Genomic DNA, 27,852 nt, shown 5'->3' with positions numbered 1-27,852 from the left:
TATTATTGCTCTGCGTTTAGCCAGTCAGTCAGAGATAGTTTGTGGCCCCTTTAGCAAACTCCAGAACTTGTAGGAGTGCTTCACACAGCAAATACACTCAGAGTGCTGGTCTGGTCTTTAAGTCCTAAGATGCTGTAGGCGATTCTTTTCAGGTGTCCTGGCAGACGGACGCCAATGTTACGGATGTCTCTAGAAAAGAGAAAATAGAGAGAGTTTGAGAAAGAGTACAAATAAAGCAAACTGCAGTGTCTGTTTGTAAAGCCAACACACTTAATACACTTGGGGACAGTGGTAGCCTAGTGTGTAAGGCTTTGTGCTATCAACTGAAAGGTTGAGAGGTCGAATCTCAGCTCTGCCATGTAGCCACTGTTGGGCCCTTGAGAAGGCCCTTAACCCTGTCTGCTCCAGGGGCGCTGTACAATGGCTGACCCTGCGCTCTGACCCCAGCTTCCAAACAAGCTGGGATACATCAAGAAAGAATTCTGTTGTACTCTACTTCTGTATATGTTTATATGACAAATAAAGGCTTTCTATCATTCTATGACCTGCAAATTAATACAGTTTGCAGGCACTAGCTGCCCTCTTCCATACACATTTATTTATTTATTAGGATTTTAAGGTCATGTTTTAAACACTTTGGTTACATTTATGACAAAACAGGTAGTTACTCGTTACACAAGATTCATCAGGGGAGAAAATGCAAACTTCACACAGAAAGGACCCGGACCGCTCTATCTGGGTATCAGACCCAGAACCTTTCTGCTGTGAGTTGACAGTGCTACCCCCCTTCTATACACCACTGATGGGCTTCCTACAGATCAGAGCTTCACTGATAGACTGCAGGACGAATTACACTCTCTGGTACTTCCAGACACCGGCAGACTTTATGGTCAGAACCCGCCAGTTGAGAGCCACTGTTTCACAGCTTATTTGCACAGTATTGATTTAAAAGGCAATAAAACCAAACAACACTCAAACTGCCGCCAAGTCCTAAGTACATTTGTAATTAACAGCCCGAGTTAACAAGGTTTTCCATTCCGTGCCATGAGTCACTATTCCTAGCAACACCAGCCACTCAAATAGTTTCTGGGCCTGTTAGGAGTGCCACCATGGCATAACAGACGGAACAGCCGACCATAAAATAAAGAAAAGCCCAAAAATGGCAAAAACACACCCACACACAGGGCATTTCTGCTTCTCTGCACATAGTTCATTTAATGCCCAGGTTAAATACACCCATGGGAATGAAACAAATCTCTTCCAAACTAGAATAATAGAGTATAGTAGTCCATGCTGTGGGTCTCTTAAAGGTCTGCCACATCTCTTTCTTTGTTATCCCAATCCACACCTCTATGAGCTCTATTTTCCACCCGTAATGATGCCTTTATGCACATATGCCCCTTCATTTCAGTTAGTTGTTTTAATAGCAAGCCACACAGCTTCACAGCCTCAGCAGGGAGAAGCCGTGGTTCCTGGCTTTTAGTGAGCACAGCCCATGACTGGTGCTGCGGGTAAAGGGAGGAACGACGGAAGGCATCAGGAGAGATGGAGGAAGGGAGGAGGATGGAATTAAGGCAGAGCAGCAGGCCACAAGTTAAAACATCCCGGCCACCAAAATATGAAGAAAACAAACGTTTTTGTTCCCGTCCTGCAACTATATTTTCCATTCGGTCTTTCTACAGACTCTCAGGCCCTTCTCTAAACAAGCTCTGAAGTTTTCTTTTACACAGAGAAACTAATCCAGAAGCTATGATAAATGTCTTGTGGGGCAGTTAAATCGTAATTACACAATGTGGTTTGCATGCTGGCCAAATAGCATAAATCGGCTGTGGCTGTACAAGCGTATACTTGTAAACTGCACATAAACTGCTGTCGCGGTCAATAAGAAATCCTCAAAAACTCATGTTGATGCGTTCTTCTAATTACTGAATCTCCGAGAAACAACTTTTTATCAATTATAAGACTGCTGATGCTAGTCAATGTGTTTACATGAAGACCAATATTCCCATCATTAGAGTTCAGCAGACACATAATTATGTATGCCATCACAAACTATGTTAATTAAATTAGGATGACTGTAATTATTTTTACATAAGATACATATATTAGATTTCTGTGTATCAGCCAGTACTCATACTGAATAATGGGCTGCACGCTTAAACAAGCAAACACAAGTAGGCAGGGCCGAGCAATGATACACTGGTAAATTTTTTACTGTGAATTTCTACAAATTCATGAACAATGTTAGCAGGTTATAAAAAAACCCTCAAATACTGATCACTACATCATATCTTGATACTTAGTAGGATCCTTATTTAAGCATAGCTGTATGGTTAATCTGTGCAAGTAGACCTTTAACAGAATGTCCTTCATATTTTAAAGCTGTGTTTTGGGGGGGAGGTTTAGAAGCATCCAAAATCACATACTATGTTTTAAAAAAAGTAGGGTAGGGATGTCCTTACAGGGTTTGCATTAGGGCTAATACAGGCATATTTTAGTGGACAAGGCTGTGTTGTTTTAAGCAAATCATGATACTTTACACCACTCACTTAGTTCTGCTCCATTTAAGCTGATGACCTAGTATGAACGTGCAGCAAAGCACTAAGTAGAGCAGGTCTCAACATCTGAGGTAGAACAACTGTGCTAAGTTTTTAAACAAATGTAAACTTTTTATTAAAATACTAAGGGGAATATATGTTCGAAGAATTGAGTATAAAGGAAATCTGTAAAGACATTTCATGTAAAGCTATTTAAATGTCGAATATGGAACAGTTTTATTTCTCTTTAATGTATTTAAAGAGTAAACTGTGTGAATACTATACTAAATACTATACAAAAAACAGTAAGCACACCATTGGAAGAACTACAGTAATATAGAATCCTTATAATTAGCAGTAAAATGGCTAAAGATTAGTAACCTTAAGTGTTTAGGGAAAAAGCCACACCTGAGCCACACCTGAGGAACCTTCTGATCACTAATCCAGAACTTAACCTCTGAGCTACCAATGATCCACATGTAGACATGTTAGTGAAAGTATGTTCACATGAACACAATAATCAGACAGCAGCAATAATCACTTTGCTGATCTCATTCAGATCATTCACACCATTCCACAATGACAGACTCTATATGCCTGAAGCTACAATATTCAAATCTAGGTTTTGCATATTGACCGTTTGCTACATATTTTGAATAGCACCAGAGAGCAGGAGAAATAATATTTGGCAGCACTGTCATTTGCACTTCTTATGCTTGTGTAACCTTTAATAAGCGTAAACTGATAATGAGAAACTTGTGGGTGGAGTAGGTCAGCAGTGTGCTCTCTGTAGCCATGTGGTGCCATAATAAAAAGACAGGATATCTGTACTTATGTGGAATTTGGCCAGTCACTTTGATCCACGCAAATTTGCCTCTTCAATGCCCAAGTGTGATTTACTTTTAGTAATACTCACTCGCTTTTCATCTGTAGAACCTGCTCCATGCTGACGACGCCTGCCATGTTGAAGTTTTCACTGTACTGGCTCATTTTGATAGATTCTAGCCATTCAGACACCGATCTAAACGGAGAGCCATCAGAGCCGCTGGTGCTCGGAAGCCGGATAGAAACTCTGGAAGGGATTAAAAAGAAAGTCATGATTTGTTTTCTTGTCTGAACTTCTTATTGTTAAAAAAACAGTTAATGAGAGGCACTGAGAACACTAAGACAAGAGGCACTTGTCAAAACAGTCACAATGTGTTCCTACTGTTTAGGAGATACAGTTTAAATAATCCCAAACAATATCAAGAAATTCCATTTCATCAACTTCATCACTACTAAGTTTTGCTTTGCTTTAAAGTCATGAAACTGAATTTCATTTATTTACTCTTCCCTGGAAGAGGCAGGTACAGCTGATAGTCTTTTTCAAACTTGTAGGTACCAGTAAAGGAAACATGCTTTTTACTGTAATTTACCATGATGCACCAATTAATTTCAATTTCATGCTTTACCACCACTTTATCCTGGTTGGGGTCGCTGTGGCGCAGTGTAGTTTGTTTGTTCATCAGTTCACAAGGTTATATCAAACACAGTCATGGACAATTTAGTGTCTCCAATTCACCTCACCTGCATGTCTTTGGACTGTGGGAGGAAACCGGAGCATCCGGAGTAAACCCACACGGACACGGGGAGAACATGCAAACTCCACACAGAAAGGAATCGGGCTGCCCCACCTGGGGATCGAACCCAGGACCTTCTTGCTGTGAGGCGACAGTGGTACCTACTTAGCCACCGTCCGTGCAGACAGGAAGCCAATCCATCACATGGCCATTTCCCTCTCAGTGAAGTCTGTATGTAGACACCCGACCAGCTGATAGTAGTGCTGGGATTAAAACCATGGATTTCAGCAGTAATAATGCAAGAGCAATTTACTGCTGCACCGCCCATTTCCAAAGAAGTCTAACTACACACTGTAACCTAACAAGTCACACTGGATTCAGTGAAAACATATCAGTTCAAAAGGTAGCTTTATTTAGTTATTTATTTGAAGCATTTTTCAAACACTATAAGACAAATTTGTCCTGAGATGCAACAAACAAAAAATTCTGTCCTTGGCATGACTGACTACTGAATCACTCCAATTTTTAGACATTTCTTGGGACATTTGGGATTTCAAAAGCAGGATGTGTCTGTTTTAAAGCTCTGAAATGTCACTGGACTACATACAGTATAAATACTAAATTCTTACCTAGGGTCAAAGTCTGCAATAGTCTTAAGGGAGTCAGGACTCTTGAGGAGTTTATCTATCAGGCTGACAATGTCTCCAAAGCGTGGTCTTTTAGAACGATCCTGCTGCCAGCACTGCAGCATGAGCTGGTACACTGCAGACGGGCAATCCATCGGAGCAGGTAGACGGAAAGCTTCATTAATGGCTTTCATCACCTACAGCCAGACAGAATGAAAAAAAAAAAAGTTTAAACAAGTTCTTAAACAAAAACAGTCTTGCATAAGAGCAGAAACACTTAGCTTTTGTTTAGATTTATTGAGATGTGACTGTGCAGTACCTCGTGGTTGCTCATGTCCCAGTAGGGCCTCTCTCCAAAGGCCATCACCTCCCACATGACTATCCCGAAGCTCCAGACGTCACTGGCCGAAGTGAACTTTCTATAAGCGATGGCCTCTGGAGCGGTCCAGCGGATAGGAATTTTTCCTCCCTGTGAAAGAAACCACAAACTCGGTTCAGAGCGTCTGTTTTTTGTTTTCAAACAGCGTCCAAGAAGTAATAATAATAAATTGTAGCTATTAAAATAGAGACAAGCAAACAGAAGGTCTTCCTGTATAAACATTCTACTAAAAATATTTCATTAAATTGTTAGGTGAACGTACACTAGTGGTGTAAGTGCCCTCAGGGTCATCCTCAAGAACTCGGGACAGGCCGAAGTCAGACACTTTGCACTCGAGGTTGGAGTTGACCAGGATGTTGCGGGCAGCCAGGTCTCTGTGTACATAGCTCATGTCTGAGAGATACTTCATCCCGGCTGCAATGCCTCTGAGCATTCCGACCAACTGGAATGATGACATTTCTCCATCGTGATCCTAAAAATAAGGTAAAATGTTAGGAACATTTGTTCCATAAAACCTCAAAGTTTAAACGTTTTTGTGCATCTCTTGTGTTTAATGGCCGTACCCTGAGATATTTGTCCAGTGCTCCGTTCTCCATGTATTCAGTTATAATCATGGCATGCTTGACTAAAACAAACAGAACAGACACGATTTAAAAATATGTTCATTCATTATGAAACCCACACACTAAAACTGAATGAATTGTACAGAACCAACAGAAATAAATGTAAGAATAAAATTAGAATGATTACATTTGGTGACCACTCCCTCCAGGCGGATGATATTTTGGTGGGAGAACTGTCCCATGATGCTGGCCTCACTTAAGAAGTCTTGCCTCTGCTTCTCACTGTAACCAGGCTTCAGGGTCTTTATGGCCACCGCTAACTCTTTTCGTCCCTGTACCTTCAGGATGCCTCGGTACACTTCTCCAAACTCACCTACAGTACAGAACCCCCATACAGAACACAACCGGGCGTTAGATAAGCCACACTCTGATCTTTGACAATCATAAGGGTAATTAAGTGACACTTTAAAAGGAATCTTTGAAGCCATCTCAGATGGCATAAAGAGGAAACGGTAAACAAGGCACGAGTGGGTGAGCACCTGGATCTGGGGATACACCGAAACTCGAGTGGTCAGTGGTGCTGTGGGGGAGGGGTGGGTGAATGCGTGCAATATAGGGGCCTGGGAATCAGCTGTCATGCTTAGAGGAAATGGGAAAAAGGGCCGTGGGAAGGCCTGCGGGGGAGTTCATAGGGGAAAGGTGACCACGCTGCCTTAATCTTCTCATCGCAGGGTTAGAGTGGCGTGAGCATTGAGGTATAGCAAATAAAAATGCAGGAGTTGGTTTAAAATAGCTGTTTATGCCAAAGCTCATGCATAAATAAACTCTACATTAATTGGCCTGTTATCTTCATTCTACCATTTGCTCTCTAAAAGAGGGCCATATAGTGGTTAAGAAAATAACAGCAGATGCTATTGAGAGAGGAGTACGTTTTCCTTGTCCAATATTTATAGAAACATACAGAGCAAAAATCAGATAAAAAGCTCCAGCTCCAGGCAGAGTGTTATAGCTATCTAATATCTCAATATAAATACTAAAATGACTAAAATGAGCCTTTTTTCTAGGAAACTGAGAGATTCAAGCCATGACAATTTCTAAAATAAACACATTATCCCAAAATTTGTGTCTTCTATGGCTAAAATTGTGTTATTTTTTCCAACAAATCCTTCCTTCTGAGCCCATCTGGCTAGTAGTTATAACTGACAAGCTGACTGGACATAAGTAACCATACTGACCACAGGCCGTTGACTTTTTTAAAGTGCAGCCAAAGAGACAAAATTAGTAAGAAACAACTTGTGTTGCAGACATGGAACAGAAATGCAAAACCATACACTATTTTGTGGCAAAAGAGCAATGTCCAGACAGCAAACATATAAAAAAAGAATAAATAAATAAAATAAAAATAAAGGGTTGTCGGTTCACTCATTAACAATTATAAACACTGACAAAAAGACAGGACAGATAAGAACCTGCTCCGATGACTTTCTGCTTGGTGATGTGGTTCGGATGAATCTCGCTGGCAAATTTGAGCACAGCCGTGTTGGGGTCTTCATATGTATGTGGATCAACATAAGTCTTCAGAGGCTTTAGTTGCTCTAAAGAAGAGAGGATTTACTCAGATTAGTAAGATTAGTAAGCAGTAACTCTTGAAGGCAAAACAATTGAAAAAGACAATTGGAGGAGGGGGGATCCCTCTTATATTAACCTGGGCTGGAGAAGTAGGCATCCTCTGGATCTTGCCTCGCGTGAGAGCTTTTTCGGCTATGGAGATAAAATAAAACAAAGTGTTGGATTTTTAGGCATTCCTTCACATACTTAAAGTAAAAGAGGGGCCGGTGCCGGAGCTGGCTCCACTCAGTCGAGGAGTACTTTGATAAAAAAAGCAATCTGTGTTTGCCAAGTGGTGACAGGTCTAGGTTATCAGAGACCACTACCGAGGTTCAGGTCACCTTCACAGAGCCGCTACAGTCTCACACCAAAAAGAAAAGAACCAACCGCCTCCTATCAAACAATGTACTGCCCCGGTTCATTTCCTTTCAAACATGGCTCTTGTTAAAGAACACTTATTGAGTTGCATTCAACACAGATTCTTCCCTCCAAGTGGTGAGGAACAGATATAGATAAAGAAACAGCTCTGAAAAGGGTGATACTGAATAGGTTTGGGTCATTTACTGGGAAAAATAGAGGCAAGCGTTGGAAACAGACAAAAATGAAGTGGACGAACATAATGAAAAAAAAAGAAATAGTTTCTGACCGTTTGTTTAGAAGCAGGACCACCACTACAATAAAGAGTATGGCACCTCCTCCCATCACAGCTCCAAGAATCACAGCCGTGTTTCCCTGGTTTGGAGGAACTAAGACAAGAACAGAACAAAATCAAACACACTGGTTCTAAATAAAACATGGGATCTACACTACAGTCACATCACTGCCTTTATGTAATATACATAAATATACATAACTAGGAAAATTATCCCTTATACAATAAAAGAGTCACATTAAATTTAAAAGGACCTTAAATTTAAAGAAAAAGTGTAATACATTAATGGTTTCAGCACTCTGTTGCAGTTACCTTCTGGCGGTGTAGAGAACTCCTGTTCCACACCAGTGCTGCTGGGATTTCCCTCAGCACTGAGAGCTTGGACTTTAAACAAATATGCAGTGGAGGGAGAAAGATCACTGATCTGGACCGAGGTCTTCTCCAGCACCAGCACTGTGTATGTCGTGACCTTCTTGTTGATCTTTGCCTCATCATCATCCTTTAGAGACATAATCCTCTTATTTCCAAAATTGTAAAATGACAAAGTGATTCTTCATCTTACTGATCACCTACTATCACACACACACATTTTCACTGGATTTTACAGGTAAGGGATTGTAAGGTATTAAGAGTTTCAGACTATATAGATTATATACAGTATTATTACATGGAAATGATCAAAATAACATGATGAATTAATGAGAGTCTATTTTTTTCAGCATAGAAGGAACCAACACATACTAAGGCAGGTGATTTGAAACATTAGCACAGGAACGTACTAAGAAGTAGAATTTTAAAGTAATCTAAAAAGAAAAACAGAAGAAAAGTCTACAAATTTGACTGGTTCAGAAATAATCAAGCTTTTAATATTATTATATTAAGCCAAAGAATCAAACAATCATTCAAATTCTTTAAACTGTACGTAGATGACAGTAAAACAGGCATTTATTAGCAGTATTAATCACCTTTTTCCGGTACATAAGCTCGTAGCGGATGGTGTTGGGCTTGGCTCTGCGAGACACGGACCAGGACAGCGACAAGCTTGTGGGGCTGCTCTCCACCAGTGTCATTCCAGTCACATTTGGAGGATCTGTGATGAAAGACAATAATGGGTGTAAAAGGTGTTTTACAAGCAAAGACACTTAAATTAATGTCCTGAAACAAATGGTTAATTACAGACCTGTGTAGTGCAGGGCTGTGTTAATGGTGCTGGTTGCTCTCCGAGGGCTGAGTTGGGAAACGCCACTCCGAGCCTCCACTGTGAATGTGTAGTTCAGATGTGGCTCCAGCTCGCTCATGGTCACGGTGGTCTCCTTCAGGTCCGTACTGCTGGGCTCGAAACGCACCTTTTCTCCACAGGGCTGACACACTCTAGCATCACAGCGCTCACACACCACACTGTAGGAAATGTCAGAGCGCCCTCCTGTATTTTCCGGGGGGGTCCAGGACAACAGCAATTTGCCTACAGCCATTTGCGCAGTGGTGGCAACCAGATTTCGGGGAGGTGAAGGCAAGGCTGAAGTGTATAGGAAAATAAAACAGGCAAGATCTTAAAAGAATTGCTTAAATGAACTGCTATTTTACATCTTTGTTTGGTCGGTGGGTCATTAACAACAAGGTTAAGTAAGTAGAGTTCAACTCTATGCAAAAGAAAAGCATAATGATGATCTGTTGCTGTTAATTCTGCTCTAGACTGGTGCAGTTTTCATTCATTAATTGTCAGTAATCATTTAATTCCAGTAAAGGTCTGTTCCTATAGAGCTCAGTCAGATGTCCACATACTTTTGGCCATTCATTTTTTAGGTGTAAATACATCCATATATAAAGATAATGATTCTATTAATCTACCTTTATTACTCAAATACATTTTTATTGGTCAAAGCCTGGTTAGTGTTCCTTCTTCATTCTGAAATCCTCCTCAGTTGACACAATAGAGGGAATTTAGCCTTTATACCCCCTATCCATAACAGACACGTTTCCTTGCACCAGGATACTCATAAGTGAGAGTTTGCTGAAGGTGAGGCTGTTAGGTCATTCTCTACCAGATGCTAAGAGCAAATATGTCTCAAAACAACGTAAACAGTAGTGGGAAGCAACAACAGGGTGATTTTCGGTTTGCCATTTTCTTTCTTTTCCCACCCATACGACCCGTTTCAGTAAGCTTGGTCCTGGTCGGGTGAGGAAATCAAATTTAGAGCAGGTATGTGGGTACACTATGGGCCACTTGTCAATGTAAACCCCAGTACATTTGGGAATTTTGCAAAGTGCCATACCATAGGGTAGAGTGTGGTAAAAGGGGAATATCACATTACATATGGTGGAAAGCAAACTCTCAGCCATTACCACCCCATGCTAGACTGAGCACACCACACTCTGTAACACAACCCAAATCCTAACAAGCATTGTTGAAAATTCCTGTCAAAATTTCTAATCATGCAAAAAATTATAGCTATTTGTGTAATATGTAAGAAAAACAGAGTCAGTTTTAAGTATTAAGACAACCTGTAGGGAGACTTGTTTGTAATCCTCACCTGAGCAGGGTGCCGTCAGGGGGTCATCTGGGGCTCGGTAAAACCCGTCCAGGCAGGAGCAAGTTGCAGCACCAGGACTTGAAGGCCGAGTGTTCTTTGGACAGGGCTCGCAGGCCTCATTGGAGACCGAGGCTTTAAAGAAGCCTGGCTTACATTCTGTGAACACAGCAAATCAAACAACTTGGATGAGGAACAGAGAAAATAATCTGCAATAGTACTTCTTCAGAACCTGATAACGTCAGACTTCTCTAATTTAGCTTCTTTTGATGTGCTGTTTTTGTTTAAAGCACATCAAGATGGAAAGGGAAAAGAGAAGAGCATACAGACTGAGTAATACTAAAGCAAACTTAAACCGTCCACCCCCCGTTCTCCGAGCACACAGGACCAGTCGTCCCACATTCCAGACTTTGACATCGATATTAGAAAAGCGGGTGACAGAACAAACTGAATTAAGCCAACAGACATGAATCTATCAGCACAGATTAAACAGGTCTTTTGAGAAATGGAGCAAACGACGCTCCTGCACAGACGTCCTATTCATATTTCCAGTGCACTCAGAGTAAACTCTATGAAATTAAATACAGTATGACATGATTGACAAAGACAGCAGTGGGTAGATTTGCAGACAAATTTTGTCATGCAACCGTACATACACTGTACAAACAAGAAGACAGAGAAGGTCTCCTTTGTTTTGCTCTCGAAACATTCCAGCATGTGCAGCTTATGTCCTTCCTCTGTTTACTAACACCCCCCCCCCCCCCCAACCCCACCCCCACCCCCACCCAGCGCACACGCTTTCCTCCTACTGTACATTTTATCCTACAATTGTAATCAACACTGAAAATGTGAAAGCAGAGCCGACTTTATCTAATAAGCCACAAGGGCATCTGTGTAGGGTCCCATGGCTGCCAGGGCATTAGTGGAGAGCTGGCAGTACAGAAAAAGGAACAGGTCCTATCTTTTAAATGGGTTGCTTATAATATAATTACATAACAAATACTAATAGCAAATTCCCACCTATGCCTAATAAGTTCATCTGACAGGTTGAAAACATGCCTTACCACCCTCCACCATGCTTTAAACTTGCATCTACACAGGTATATTACATTAATCATACCATTACTAATTAAATTGGGGCCCATTTGATACTAGTTATGTCGCTGTTATTAACAAACTTCATTTCATTTTATGGTTAGGGTCACAGCCAGAATCAGAATCACAAAGCACAATGCACCAACACACCCTGGACAAGCCGCCAAACCACTGCAGGGCCTCAAACATCCCCTTTCCCCCAGACACAGTCAATCATATCTTAATGAAGATGAGTAACCAGCAAATATCATTACTGGGGATTCAACCCTGGATCCTTGCGGTAGTGAGCTAGCGTACTTTACTGCTGTGCTATTACAATATACTCACTTCACCTTAGGGCTCAGAGTTTAATGTTTTTATATTACCCACATAATGCCAACAAGACTGGCACCCACACCACAGGATGCTGAGTTGCGATATCTGTGCAGGGTTTTAAAAAATTAGATTTTTTTTTTTTATCAGTGGCCCAGACAGGATAATCTGATAATCATTTAAAACCAACCTGAAATACACATCAAAATTAATTTGGCTTAGCCAGTTATTATGTAATGTAAGGCAAACATTCACTTCTTTGACTCACAGTTTGACAAAAAAAAGTCAAGTTAGCACACAGTAATCCTAAAGTTACCAACCAATATCATTGCACAACAACAGGAATGCATGGTTAGATAATTTGCATGTACACGTGTGTGTGTGTGTGTGTGTGTGTGTGTGTGTGTGTGTGTGGTATTGGAACACAGCCAACAGTGCAGCAGGCGAAAAGAAAAAAAAAGGTAAATCTTGGTTTCAGTGTTGGGGCAATTTAAGTACATTAATCATGTGAAGAAGTAAAAGCTATAAAAGATTTGTTTTATCAACTTTAGATACATGATACATTATAAGATTTATTCTCTCTCTCACTCCAGTGGCAACTGTTTGACCAATCAAGGTCTGCACTGTTTTTCGACCTACCCATATACAGCCTACTTCAGTCTGCCTGGTCCCTGGTCAAGAAGGGTAACCAAATTTAGTACTGGTACTTAGTTGCACTATGGGTCAAAGTTGGCAACAGAAACAACCACTTAATGTGGGTCACATGTTTACACAGGTACCAGACCTTAATGTACCATGCTGTGGAAAGAAGCAAACACCCAACATATAAAAAACAATTATACTGTATAGCCACGATAGACACTAAAATCGTGTGGTGATGCTGTTATAGTTGCAAAGAAAAGGGCCAATTCCATATTAATGTCCATAGTTTCAGCAATGAAACAAGCTCATATACATACATACCAAAGCAAAAATCACTCCTTCCACTTCCAGTATTGTTGGTTTGTTTGTTTTTTGTTGTAGACATGTGTATTGTGTAAACAGTATTAATAACAACCCATGCCACTTCTTCCTCTTTGTATCACTTGCAGTTTGTTTTGTGTTGGGCTGCCTGGAGAAACAGGAGGGGTTTACCCAACATCTACATAACTTAAATATATGGGCTCGAATTCTCAGATTTCAAAAGAAAATACCGAGCGTGAAACTAATTTAGTGTGGCAACTAAAACTCAGTCGACGCTTTAGCAATTCCTCCTTTCAAGTCCGCTACTCATCTTGCCTCTGTGCCAGCTGTTGCCAGGATTTTACTGCAACTCGTTAAGGCGACCCTGCTCAGAGGTGGGATGCGGAGAGACTGAGGGGTTGTCGGTGATGGAGAGAGGGATAACGACTCCTGCTGAGGTTGGAAAAATGAGGGGGGTGTGGGTGGGTGTGAGAAGAAAAGAAATCTTGCTATTTACTACTAAGGGGGCCAAACAGCTGCTGTTGTGAACCTTAAATCAAATGGCCACAGCCTCCTGGCCATAATCCCCTGAATTCCTGGGTCTCCCTGGCCCACTTGCCAGGGTCCAGCATGGCCATTCATCGGGTCTTTCATACCAGACAACAAGCCCAGAACGTCGTTGCATTCAGCCAGTGAAAACACTTGTTGCAAATATTAGAGATGCCACATGCCTTATGAATTCACAGGCTGCCTTTCTTACAAAGCAAAATAAAAAATAAAAAAAACCTCCCTAAGTGTTTGTGAAAAGTATATGAAGGCTTTACATTTAAGACTTAACCTAGTAGTGAAGTTCACCAAAGTACCAATTTATACCGAGAGGGAAGAGAACTGCAGCTCAGACTCTCAAGCCAACATAAAGCTTACCTTGCCTGTGGACATTTTTATTTTTTACATTTAAAAGAAAAGCCAGAGAAGGCTTTGTCTTTGTGCACTGGACACAACAGGAAGCAGGAAGAACGAGGCTGACGCTTTGTTTCCTTCCGAAAGCAGCCAATCAAAGCACGCGCAGGGTCAGCGAGGAACTATACACAAACTCCTGAGAGAGGAAGAGTACTGGTTTCGATAGCAAAAATACAAGGATAGGTCAGAGAAAGTAAGGATGTATGACTTTTTAGGAACAACTTCGATTTTGCACTAAAGACATTATGACTTCCTGGCAGGCCAGGGGAAGGGAAGGCAGGCCTGCAGACACTCAGGGGCACACCGTTCTCTGTTTGGCACCAGGGGATTAGGTCTTAAGAGGCCCTGAGTGACTGTTTGTTTATTGTGAGAGTAGCTGAATCCTGTTCTCCAGTGGCCTGGCGAGCTCTGGGAGTTGTGCAGGTTGATTGGAGCGGTCAGGGTGAAGACGGATGAGCCGGTGACATTAACGGATGGATGGTGGGTGGGAAGGTCTGAATGAATAAGTGTATACATGCCACTGGACAACAGGAATCCCTCCAGGACAGGAGTTGGATGGGAGTGTTTCGCATAAGAAAAAAGACAGGGAAACAAAAGGGCCAGTCATTCGTTCTGAGCTCAGGGAGGACTTACATGATGCCCCAGGCAGCAATGAGTTAAAGTGTCTTGCTCTACTTGGAGCTGATGGCCAAGTAAAACAAACAGACCTGGAGTGAGTGAGTGGAGTGGCCAGGGGCCTGTTACTCAGCAGGAAGAGGTTACATTCAGAAGTATGACCAGTGGGGGAAGAAAAACATACACACAACAGCTAGGGGTAGAATAATACACCTGTATAGACAATGTATCATTATATTAGTTAAAAAAAACATAAATGGTCATATTTATAAATGTGCGTGTCACTGTGAGCTACCACAACAGCTTTTACGCACCTTGGCATAGATACCAAAACTAGAACTAGAACGGTACTGAAGACTAGAACTAGTGATGCCAATGATTAAGTGGTTACCCTACATACAAGTCACTGTTCGATTAATGCTGTTGGTTAAAAATGTCTTTTTTTGCGTATTTACTTCCAATGGCACCTGCTTTACTCCGACTGAGAGCGCAGCTACAGTTTGTACAGAGAAAAAGCACCAGTTTAAAACAAACCCCGACACACCTATGTGCAGATGTCAACTCTGTGTGCAGCTGCATTTGATGTTTACAATTTTATGCATTTCTATAATTGAACTCATAAATGACTAAACTATTTCACATTAAAATACAAATAGAAGCTGCTTTGTATCAGCATGGAGTCTTACTGCATGGTAATCTCTGCGCATGTGGATCTGTGTGTAATGTGTAATGTAATTTATTTTACAAAAATGTGGATATTTTGCATCATTTTCCAGTAGATGTACAACTCTGTATATCATCATGTAAAACCTACAGAAAAGCATTAAAATGCCTTATTTATCAGTATCAGCATGTTTAGTTAGTGCTTGTAATGAACAGTTTGCTACCAACTTGTTTAAGTTCATCCTAATGTTTTACATTAATGCCTGTGACAATGTTTTAATCAATAAAGCATGAAGAATTTTGGATATAAAACTTGTGTTTTACATTTTTATTAGATGCTATAAGCTTGTTGATTATTGTTAAACTGTCATCTAATGATGTTCAGTTATCGCTTAAAAGAAACTGGCAAAATTTGAAACCCTAACTGGTACACAACTCTTCCAGTGATGTTGCAACTTGTTTCAATTGTTTGGCATCTTTATCCAAAGCTAACTCGGTCAACTGTGCCTGCTTAGCATTTTTATACCTAACAGACATGGTCTGGATAAAAACATCTGCAATCGTTACACTTCTCTACTCACTTTTTATGATTTTATCTTTGTCGCTCAGAGGAAAACCACTTTAAGTGGGCCACATTTTTACAGATAAACTTAGAGTTGCTTCTCTTCTTGGAAATGCTTTGTTTTTAAGAAATATTTTAGAAATGAAACAAACCCCATGTAACCTAAAACATAAGTGGTGATAACCAAACAAATTGAGATAATAAAGACACCTGGTGTTAATCATTCCCTGCAAAACAATGAAGCCTTACAGACACCCAGTTACTGGCCTTATACTTAATACAATACAAAAAAGCTGTGTTTCAAATATCACACTGTGCCCTAAAAAGTGCACTCTGGTTATAGATGAGGATGCAGGTATGCACACGGGTAGGATTGATGCACTGCTTAATGACGTCCCATTTCTAATGAAACAAGCATCTACCAATGAAAAGAATTTAAACAAGGTCAATCAAACTTCTTATTATGTCCATGTCAGTGTTTAGATCAGAAATCTCTCTCAAATTTACTATTCAGTCTGCTTTCTCAGATCACAGCAATCACAAAACTGCACTTACTGTATTTAAATCATATCAGGTTGTGCACTGCTACTTCTATGTTCATAAAAAATACATAGATCACAAAGCCTGAGACTATTCAGTTTGGCATTTCTTTCCTCCTTAACTGCCCATAGATTTTCAGATATGTTTGGTCCCTGATTTTGATACCCTTGAAGCTCACAATCATATCAGTAACCTTGTTTTTTCATCTTCATCTGTCAGCATGGCATGTTAGCGTGGTCATCCGGTCAGTGCAGACAAAGCCTGGCTTTCGAGCGGGGGGTCAGTGGTAACATTAAGCCTGGGGGAGGTTTGAGTAGTTTGAGAAAGGTGCAAGGTATGGTGGTGAGAGCATTAGTCCAAAGGATTATGGGCCCAATGGACCAGCTGTAAGAGCATTACATCTACGCTTTACAATTCCACTCAGTCTTTCATCTGGTCGTTAACCGACACAATAAATGTTCTAATCCCTTTCTTTTCACACGTTATAGTCCTTCACAAAGAGGACAAGGAGAGCAGGAGGCAAAGGATGAGAGGAGCAAAAGGCTCAGGTAATAAGAAGTGTAGAACTTAAGAGATTTTCAGGTTTTGCTAATTTGTTCCCAAATCCTGAAATGATACATTACCAGAAATGATTCTGGTTTGGAAGGTTTATGCAAATTAAAATGTATTATAGTTATTATAACGTTTGGCACATACCAGCTTTCTCACATTTTTGTGTAAGAATGAGAGGATTCCATAATTAACTAAATAACTACACACAACCTTGGAAGATGACAGATTTACAGCAAAGTCTGTGGTTTAAACATAGTAGCCAAGTTTTCACAAAAAAAAAACATACAGTCAACATCCAAAAATGTTTGGCTTGCATACAGATTTCCTTAAATTCAGATGGCAGCCCTAAATACCAGTGCAGTTCAGGTGAAAAAAAACCAACCAAACAAAAAAAATCCCTTTTTGGAAAGCTGGAAAGTAAATGAGTGAATGAAAGCACTGAATTCAACAATAGAAATCCCTGAGCCGACGGGTTGGTGGGTCAGGGAGGATTAGCAGGCCTCCGGTTTCCGCTAGAGCTTGTCCTGTTGGGGCCACGAGGCGCTGGTGTGGGGGCAGGAAAGTGCTGACCTTCTAGCTCAACTGCGTTATGCACCAAGTGCATAAACTTTCTACCCACAGTCTCTGTTATATGAATTTTATATAGAAAATGTGTCACAAACAGACATGTGTCACAAACAGGTTTTATAATAATACTAGTTTAAGGTTTAAAACTACAGAGAGATTCACTGCACTGAATCAACCACATGTATAAATGTTAAACCTAACAACAATTTGATGCATTTTTACTGAGTTTTGGCAATAAATGTGTTTTTTTTTTTTTATTATTGATATCCCTATTTTTAATAATGTCCAAGCCTTTGGACCAAATTGGATCCAGTGACATTAAACACAAAAAAACAAGCAGATCCAGCATTTAAAGACATGGAGTCCAAAGTGTGTTTCAAAAAGTGCTTTGGACTCTTTAAATGCTGGAGAAGCTTGTTTGTTTACAATCTTTAGCACTTTTTGTCCATACATTATATAATGTATACAATGGTACATACCATATATAATGTAAACAATAATCCATACCTTATATAATGTATACGATGGTCCATACCTTATATAGTGTATACGATGGTCCATACCTTATATAATGTATACAATGGTCCATACCTTATATAGTGTATACGATGATCCATACCTTATATAATGTATACAATGGTCAATACATTATATAATGTATACAATGGTCCATACCTTATATAGTGTATACGATGGTCCATACCTTATATAATGTATACAATGGTCAATACATTATATAATGTATACAATGGTCCATACCTTATATAGTGTATACGATGATCCATACCTTATATTATGTATACGATGGTTCATACATTATATAATGTATACAATGGTCCATACCTTATATAGTGTATACGATGGTCCATACCTTATATAATGTATACAATGGTCCATACCTTATATAGTGTATACGATGGTCCATACCTTATATTATGTATACGATGGTTCATACATTATATAATGTATACAATGGTCCATGCCTTATATAGTGTATACGATGATCCATACCTTATATAATGTATACAATGGTCCATACCTTATATAGTGTATACGATGATCCATACCTTATATAATGTATACAATGGTCAATACATTATATAATGTATACAATGGTCCATACCTTATATAGTGTATACGATGGTCCATACCTTATATAGTGTATACGATGGTTCATACCTTATATAATGTATACAATGGTCCATACCTTATATAGTGTATACGATGATCCATACCTTATATAATGTATACAATGGTCCATACCTTATATAATGTATACGATGGTCCATACCTTATATAGTGTATACGATGGTTCATACCTTATATAATGTATACAATGGTCCATACCTTATATAGTGTATACGATGATCCATACCTTATATAATGTATACAATGGTCAATACATTATATAATGTATACAATGGTCCATACATTATATAGTGTATACGATGATCCATACCTTATATAATGTATGCAATGGTCAATACATTATATAATGTATACAATGGTCCATACCTTATATAGTGTATACGATGGTCCATACCTTATATAATGTATACAATGGTCAATACATTATATAATGTATGCAATGGTCCATACCTTATATAGTGTATACGATGGTCCATACCTTATATTATGTATACGATGGTTCATACATTATATAATGTATACAATGGTCAATACATTATATATTGTATACAATGGTCCATACATTATATAGTGTATACGATGGTCCATACCTTATATTATGTATACGATGGTTCATACATTATATAATGTATACAATGGTCAATACATTATATAATGTATACAATGGTCCATACCTTATATAGTGTATACGATGGTCCATACCTTATATAGTGTATACGATGGTCCATACCTTATATAGTGTATACGATGGTCCATACCTTATATAATGTATACAATGGTCCATACCTTATAGTGTATACGATGATCCATACCTTATATAGTGTATACGATGGTCCATACCTTATATAATGTATACAATGGTCCATACCTTATATAGTGTATACGATGATCCATACCTTATATAATGTATACAATGGTCAATACATTATATAATGTATACAATGGTCCATACCTTATATAGTGTATACGATGATCCATACCTTATATTATGTATACGATGGTCCATACCTTATATAGTGTATACGATGATCCATACCTTATATTATGTATACGATGGTCCATACCTTATATAGTGTATACGATGATCCATACCTTATATAATGTATACAATGGTCCATACATTATACAATGTATACAATGGTCAATACATTATATAATGTATACAATGGTCCATACCTTATATAGTGTATACGGTGATCCATACCTTATATTATGTATACGATGGTTCATACATTATATAATGTATACAATGGTCCATACCTTATATAGTGTATACGATGATCCATACCTTATATTATGTATACGATGGTCCATACCTTATATAGTGTATACGATGATCCATACCTTATATTATGTATACGATGGTACATACCTTATATATTGTATACGATGATCCATACCTTATATAATGTATACAATGGTCAATACATTATACAATGTATACAATGGTCCATACCTTATATAGTGTATACGATGGTTCATACCTTATATTATGTATACGATGGTTCATACATTATATAATGTATACAGTGGTCTATACATTATATAATGTTGCTATTCAGTGCTGATCCTACATATAGGCTTTCCTACGACAAAAAAACCCAATAAAATGCATCCATTTCTTCCCCTACGCTTTTTTTCTTTATTTTGGTCAGGGTCACAGTGCGTCCTTTTTTATTTTATTTTATTTTTCTTAAACATTGCAGATTACTTTTAACATCTATTTTTATTAACTGCTTTGCTTAAAGACATTATTGTAGGAGGCTTATATGTTCAGAACAGTCCTCCTTTTCATGCTGTATATTTTGATAAGACAATTTATCGTTAAGCTTGCCAGGGACCAAAGTGTGCATTTCCATTAGAGCTTCCATTCTTAACTTAGCCCGTCAAGAGAAGTCAACAAACCAAACTGAATTAGTGGATGCGTCATGAAAAAGAAATCTTACTTATGTATAACAGAGTGACGATTTTCACGGGTTTCAGATGTGGAAAAGGGAACATTAGCCTGAAGGAGAGGTGTGAGTAATTATAGGTCAGCCAGAGGAAAAACCTAAAGCATTACAGATCACTATTGTGCTCAACATATTTCCAAAGCTCTCACTCATCAGTGCACACCGTGAGAAGTGGCTACGATTTATATGCTAAAAGAAGCACACGCAAATCCTCAGATTTCAGGAGAACAAAATAGCATTCAGACTCAGCTCTCCATCGTCTGTGCAATTCCCTCACCTTTCACCTCCACAGTTCTGTGAAACAATGTGCTCCGTGGGCCGGTAAACTCTGCAAACAGCCCAGCATGAGGGCTGAACTTAGACCTGGCTCAGGGTTGATTTCTTTATCCTCCTATTATTCTCCAGATCTATTGCTCTCGCCACAGGGCTCCACACCAAACACAGCCTAAGGACTTCAGAGACGCGTCCAAGTCGTATTTAGTGGAGGAACTCAATCACTATGAAAGCACGACCGTTTTAAAGTCCTCTCTAAAGTATTCAACATGACAGGCTGCACCTCAGACTCTATATAAACACACATGCTTTAGTTTGGCTGGTGCGTACTACCAAGATGATTTGATTATAAAAGTCTCAAATCATACTTTATCTCATATTTATCTTAACCTGCGTAATTGCGAGTATCTGCGTCTGAGGAGCAGACGGGGAATAAGCAAAGCTGTTTATTTATGGTATGCTATCTGACATTTCCACGGCAGGCCCTCTTAAACTGTTTAAACAGCGCCATGTGAAAATGGATGTTTAAACCTTTAGTAAAAGTCTCCTCTAAGACCTGTCCTTTATGCTAGAAACAACACTGAAATTAAACCTGCCAACAACAATGTAAATGGTACCTTGACAATCAGTCATTGGAAACACTACAGCATTGTTTATGGTGACAAAAAGGTATAGAAAGGAGATGGCCGGTTTTCTAAGGGAGACTAAACATTTGCTTTGGTGTTAGTTGATTTTCTTGGGCACTCCATACTGAACATGGAGTATAATGGAGTTTCTGAGTGACAGTATTTGTATTTACTCTAGGTTTTTTTTTTTAGACTGTCCACGTAATTCTGGGTACATCAGTCGGGTCAGCTTTGTACTGACTTCAATTGTATTTCTGTAGGGCTGGCATTTGGGGTTTTGGACTTTGTACCACATTACCCATAATAACAGTGACATCCAGCAGTTTCAAAACAGAGAATAAAAAGAGAAAACAAGAACTGAATAGCTTATGTTTTATAAATCTGACTATTTTATGCATTGCGTTCATATTACTGTTTCATCTTGTACTACTTTCTATTAGCAATTAGATAACTCATTACTGGGTAACATGTTGGGTGATGCAGCGGTGTATTAAGCAAGCCCACCTCCGCGACGAGACCCAGGTTTGAATCTCAGTGGAGCTATCAGTAGCTGTCTATACAAACATGCTTGGCTATGTCTTAGGGGAACAGCTGAAACCCTGTAATGGATTAGCACCCTGTTCAGGGTATTTCTGCCTTGGTTTTTTGCTATAATGAACAATAAACAACACACAATTTGTTTCATTATGTTAATCTACTTCTAAGCACAGGCCTTCTTCTTTACAATGCATAAGCATGAGCACATTTCATCAATATTAATTGATGAAATACTAATGTTTATTTATTACTTACTTTAATTCTAAGCTTTTTGTTGACGGTCATTAATGCACTTATAATTTAGAAAAAAAAATCTGTGTACTACTGGTGCCAGGTCATATCTTCTGTGATAATCTCTAAAACCACTACAAACCATTAGTTCCTTTTATATTTTAGCACTTAAGTAATGTATTGTGAGGTTTTCCTATTTTTTGCAGTAAAATATTATCTCAATATTCATTACCAAACTATGTTTGGTCCACTATGTTTCTAAAATACTCCTGGAAGGAGCAAGCAAATAAAATTTAAGTTATAGGCCAGAGAAGAGCAGTGTGCACAACATGCACTTACATCTCCATCACATATCCGCATCCAACTCAATTACATCCCAATCATTCACTAACTACACATTAGAGTTCAAACTCGGTCACAAACAAGATTTATTCCCAGTAAAATAAGAGGGAAAAAACAATTACACTGAAAGAACTGGAAATACAAATAACAGCCTGAAGTATTCCATGTCATTATGCCCAACCAGCCTTTTTATTCCTCCTCATGCACCTACAGGCATCCTTTTTACAGAAACTATAGCCCAGTTATTTGTCCAACTGAGCATCGGAAAGCTTTATGGCCTGTGACAGGGCGTTGGCACACTCCTCTTGCGCAATCTAACCAGTAGGTTGGGCAGCAAGGCTTTGTGTGGTCAGCGGAGGTATGTGTGTCTTTATGTGTAACAAGATTAGAAGTGTGGAAGGGAGTGTATTGATAGAAAACTGTTAGTGTTAACACTGAAAGGACTCGCCGCTACTTTTCTCTAGCTGCCACCCTTTAAGCTTAAGACTGTGGCACTGATTTGTCCCTGCCAATTTTAGTGCCCTCCATTGCTTGCCCTTCCTCAAGCACAGATCCTTCAGCAAGAGGCTGATCTGGCCTGAAGCTCTCTGTGGGGAATTCCTTAGGCCTGTGGTAATCAGGGAGGGTTCTTGGTAAACCTTAACAGGAATTCATCAAAAGAGGTGGGGGCAAGTGGGACCAATAGCTCCAGCTAAACACTGAAGTGCATTGTTCTGCAACCTTAACATTCCATTCTCCAACCTTTCCACCGTTCCCTCCCTTTCAGTCTGTGACAACCTCCATATCTCTACCTCCGACCCAATAAACCAGATGAACACCAGCTCGTCCAGCACTCATTGTTTTCCTTTACCTAAGCAATAAAAGAGCAGGCCCAAGAACGATTTAAAACAGGATGGCTATAGGAAAGGATTTGTGTGACTCTGAACAAGAATTCAATATTAGGAAAGATCATTTGTATAAATAACTGCCCTTAAGTACAAAATACATTGAATAGCTGTCTTTTTGGCAAGGCTTTGCTTTAGATTTTTTTCCCTCCAGTGGTCATATGTCATCCAAAAAGTGGTTAAAAAAACAGTAAATGAGAAGGTGCTGAAACACAGTTGACACTGTCTCGTCACCACGGGCTTAACATCACCATGCTGCTGCTGCTGCTTTTGCCCATGTGATCAGCAACAAATTCTTTCTTAGAATAAGGTGACAGTTTTAACAGGTTTTCTACCTATTAAAATTAAGTGACATTAAACTGTGTGCGATTTGTGCAAACTAGTGGATTTAAAGGGTGTAGTCAAACCAGCCTTTTCATATAAGCACAGAGAAGTAATCAGCTAGAGCAAATGAAAATGATCAGCACCAACTGGTTATTAGTCTGCATTGCTGTGTGTATGTTCAACCCAGCGGATTGTTATATTTCAGTCATATTTTCAGTTGTGCCTTACAATTATGTGAATTCTGACTTCACTATACTAAAAGTATAATCCACTTTACATGTCCAAGAGCCAATCAGAAATATTTTCCATATGCTTTAACGATTTATCTTAGACGCTACACATATCCTAAGTCCTGAAAGCTTCATTAAACAAAACGTTGGCGTGTTGTCTCAGTCGTGTACTTGCCTAAACAAGAGTCACAGCTACAGGAAAAGCTTTGTTAAAGTGCTAGGGTTTTTAGGCATTTGTAATGGAATCATAGTAAACAGGTCCTAACATGCCAAGACATTTCTTTAGTCATAGAACGTTAAATAACTAAGCACTCACTAATGTGGCAAGAAAAGAAACATAGAAAACAAATCAAACATGCAAGAAGATAAAAGATATAAAAAACAGAAGCAAAGAATAATATACATAAGCAGGTTTTAAGACCCTAAAGTACAAGTGTTTGCAAGTGTCACCAATGTTAAAGAAATAGAGTCTATTACTTGATTTTTAACACCACTTTATCCTGGTCCAGGTCACAGTGGGTCCGGGTTTCCCTGAATCACTGGGCGCAATGCAGTAACACACCTGACAGGACAGCCCTCCTCAGAGATAACCAATCAAGTCTGTATGTAGACTGGCCAATAACCCTGCTGGGGATTCAAATCCTGGATACCACTGGTAATGGGCTAGAGTAATTTACCCCTGTGCCACCTGAGCACCAATTCAAATAAATAAAAAAGAAATTATAAACAAGGTTGCATCATGTATATTTTGTTAATTTTTGTGATTTTAACTTGGCTTAGTTTAAACCTGAACAAAAAATGTATCAACCAGACCAAACTGCTAGTTTTCACACTTTTGCTGAATGTTTCTGGAATGCATGAGAAGGGATTCCTATCATTTTTTTTACCCAAGTATAACCAACACAGTACGTATTTAACTACTGTGGAACAAATGCCCATCCCTGCGCCAGAAATGCAAATGGAAAAAGATCATATTATCTTTTCCTGAATTTAAATCTGTGACCAAAACCACTGCCTAAATGAAAATCAGACTTCACAGCAGCAGCAGCAGCTGGCACTCAGAATAGAAACTATCTGTGCTAGACAAAATAGGCTTGTGCCTTACCCTGACATGCATCGTCCACGGCTTCATATCCAGGGCGGCACTGGCACTGGCCCACAGGAACCACCCATTCTCCATCCACAGTGCAGTAAATGCGCGGTTGGTCTTCACTTTCAGCATTTTCCACACATGCCCCAGCTACCTCCCGTAGGGCCTGGTTCTCGCCCCCAGCCACTGTCTCGGGGAATGCTGCCAAGCTCTTTACAGTTGCTGGGCACATTTTGTAGTAAACCCTAACAGAATAGATAGCCACGCAGGCCCCGATGTCCTGAAAGGCCAAGTAAAACCCTTTACGGGAGAGATTATCCACTATCCGCGTCTCTGTGTTGATTCTCATATCTCCAAGGCCAGAGATTTCATCAGGTGCTATAGTGGTCACTTTGCGAAACTGGCCTTTGCGGAAGCTGGTACCAATATCAGCATCGGCTTCAGAGGTGTACAAGTTGAAAGTCTCTTTGCAGGTGAGCGAGTCCGCATTGAAAGAGTTGCAGTCACGAACTAGAAAGCGTATCTCCACAAAGACTCTGGTGGCGGACGGGTGTCGCTGGATGAAGGTGGTGCGCAACCAGTTGTCCTGCTCTCGTGCCTCCACATTGCAAATAAAGTAGTTATAGAGCAAGGTGCCATTAACAGCCTGCTGGCCTATCTCCCACTGAAAGCAAAAAAGACAGAACTTTTACAACCAAATCAATAAAAAATGTCATATACAGAATTTAAAGTTATCCTGAGGACTATTAAACATCCTCTGGATGGTCACAAAATAGCCACGCTAGTAAATGTAACTTGGTGTAACATTTCAACTCAGAAACAGAGTTTGTAATTAATTTTCTTTGCATGTCACCACCATGCCATTAATTAAAGAAGAGGAGGGTTTTCCTCCCAGTGTGTGGCATTACAATAAAACAGTCTACACCATTCACATACGCAGCAAATGCTTTTATAAAAGCTGACTCCTACACTTAACATATTTCAACATTTTAAAGGTCCCGTATACTGTCTTTAAATGCCAGGCAGCTCATTAAAAGTGTAATTAAGCCAGCATACGGTCCAAACATGCTGACTGACGACTGGTTGGCATGGTTGGTGGTTTGCATGTACGAGTTTTTTCCCCACTGACTGCAACAATGTGCGCATTTCTTTTGAATTTCACATTAACATCTTATATTTGGTCAGTTTTCCATGAGAACTTTACTTTGGTTAAAAGGGAACTAACAAAAAACGCTAAACACCACGTTTCCCAAGGTGCCACATGTGCCCTGCTTTAAATGTTAATGTCGCCCTTATAGCTTTGCACTGCTGAACACAGGGCTTTAAAACAACAGCCAGTGTAAAGCTGCAGTAAAAGAGCTGCAGGCATGATCTCTCTGCTCTCAGGAGAAGTACAGACATGTCTGAGAGGGAGAGGAGCTACAGCTCAAACCAATAGATGATTAATGCAAACCTGGAAAAACCCTTGAGAATTAAAACTGAACTTTGCAAAGTATTACAGCATCCATTGCGACAGAAGTTGTGTTAAATAAAAGCTGAGTTACATACCCCATTCTGATCAGGCCATGTCAGCCAGCCCAGCTCTCCTCCGGATGCCATCATGTCCAAAAGCACCTCTGTGATAATGAAAAAAACAATTATGTATATTTATGATGTGTATAGTTGACTTAAACTTAAATTTCACAATTTTTGCAATTGTTTGAAATGCATTTTTGTCCAAAAAAAGTTTACTCTACATTTAAAAACATACATACAGTAACTTTACAAAGCTTAAATGATATATGTAGCACTGCAACATTGAAACCGTGCTCCCTTCTAATTACTTGTTGGTTATATAATTGACTATAGCTGCTGACTTCTCTGTGCCAATGTAAACAAGCCTTGTTTAAATACATGCCTTAAAAATGGAACAGTGGTGCTTTGATCTCCCATAAATGAATAAAAAAGCTCCTGGAACACAAGTGACATTGACCACAGTCAAGTGAGCTTAGAGGACATCCTGTTTCCAGGTTTGTTTGTTTTTCTCCATGTGATCAGCAACAGCAACTTTAAGGTGTTGATTTTGTACCAGGGGCTTCAGGAAAAAAAAGCTCGTTTGAATGTGGACAGTGCTCCCCATGCTCCAGCAGCTTCTAATTCATGACAGACCTGTTTTAGGTATGTCAGCCTGTGAGCCATGTAAAATGTATTCAAATTTGCTGTGTGACCAAAAGCCAAAAGTCTATAGGCATAGTCATGTGCTTACTCCTGTTGAAATATTAAATAATGTATTAAATAAATATGAATATTTACTTTTCTATACAGTACTGTTCAAACAGCCACTGATGAATTCAAATTCTAAACATTTTACTGTTTGTTTTAGTGTCATTACCAGTTGCTCACTGCTTTAAGTTGTGTTTAAAAGTAATTTTATCTGAAGGACATTTTAAAACGTGGAGGTTTAAATGCTCTAACAGGTGAAACTATGTAGCTGTGCAGTTCCAGCACATGGAGTGCAGTGAGTTATTCTCCTCTACTGAACCTGCCCTGATTCAGCCTGCCCAGCGTGTGAGGGAACCTGCAATTTCACATGCACCTAACTCACCTAAAACAGTTCCAAACACAGTTAAACATGACTTACCTTCTTTATTCTGAAGAGAAATAAAAATACAGTTCATAAGCACGTAAACAAACAGAATTCGTTTTATCCGTCGGTAATCCATTTTGTGACGGGAGTGAGAACAGTTCGCTGAGGAACTAAACGCTCAAACTAGCTCCACCAGTTGCGCTCGAGGACGCTCATTGAGAAACCCACAGCATCCCAAGCCCCGCCCACTGGAATGTGCCGTGAGGTTCTACCAGAAGGGGGTGTGGATATCTGAGCACGCCCCGCCCACAATCTGTCAACCTTCACCCACCTGTAACCAATAATTATTGACACCTACAGCTTCTGACCTGGTTCATCCAGCTCATGA

At 39.6% G+C, this 27,852-nt stretch overlaps 1 protein-coding gene across 1 annotated transcript; it reads right to left on the bottom strand.

Moving 5' to 3' along the window:
* Nucleotides 1-9: 9 nt before the first annotated feature.
* epha2b (eph receptor A2 b) lies at nucleotides 10-27,600 on the bottom strand. The gene is made up of 17 exons (XM_063015984.1): nucleotides 27,519-27,600; nucleotides 26,447-26,514; nucleotides 24,914-25,562; nucleotides 10,456-10,611; nucleotides 9,105-9,440; nucleotides 8,890-9,014; nucleotides 8,237-8,423; nucleotides 7,919-8,018; nucleotides 7,370-7,425; nucleotides 7,134-7,259; nucleotides 5,852-6,037; nucleotides 5,665-5,726; nucleotides 5,364-5,573; nucleotides 5,042-5,191; nucleotides 4,726-4,919; nucleotides 3,454-3,609; nucleotides 10-189 (listed from the first exon to the last, which is right to left on the bottom strand). The coding sequence occupies exons 1-17, from the start codon at nucleotides 27,598-27,600 to the stop codon at nucleotides 81-83; spliced, it is 2,952 nt and encodes a 983-aa protein (XP_062872054.1). The 3' UTR covers nucleotides 10-80.
* Nucleotides 27,601-27,852: the final 252 nt, after the last annotated feature.

This window comes from Trichomycterus rosablanca, chromosome 19 (assembly GCF_030014385.1).
Source record: "Trichomycterus rosablanca isolate fTriRos1 chromosome 19, fTriRos1.hap1, whole genome shotgun sequence".
Lineage (NCBI taxonomy): Eukaryota > Metazoa > Chordata > Actinopteri > Siluriformes > Trichomycteridae > Trichomycterus > Trichomycterus rosablanca.
This window is presented reverse-complemented; position numbering and strand designations above follow the sequence as displayed.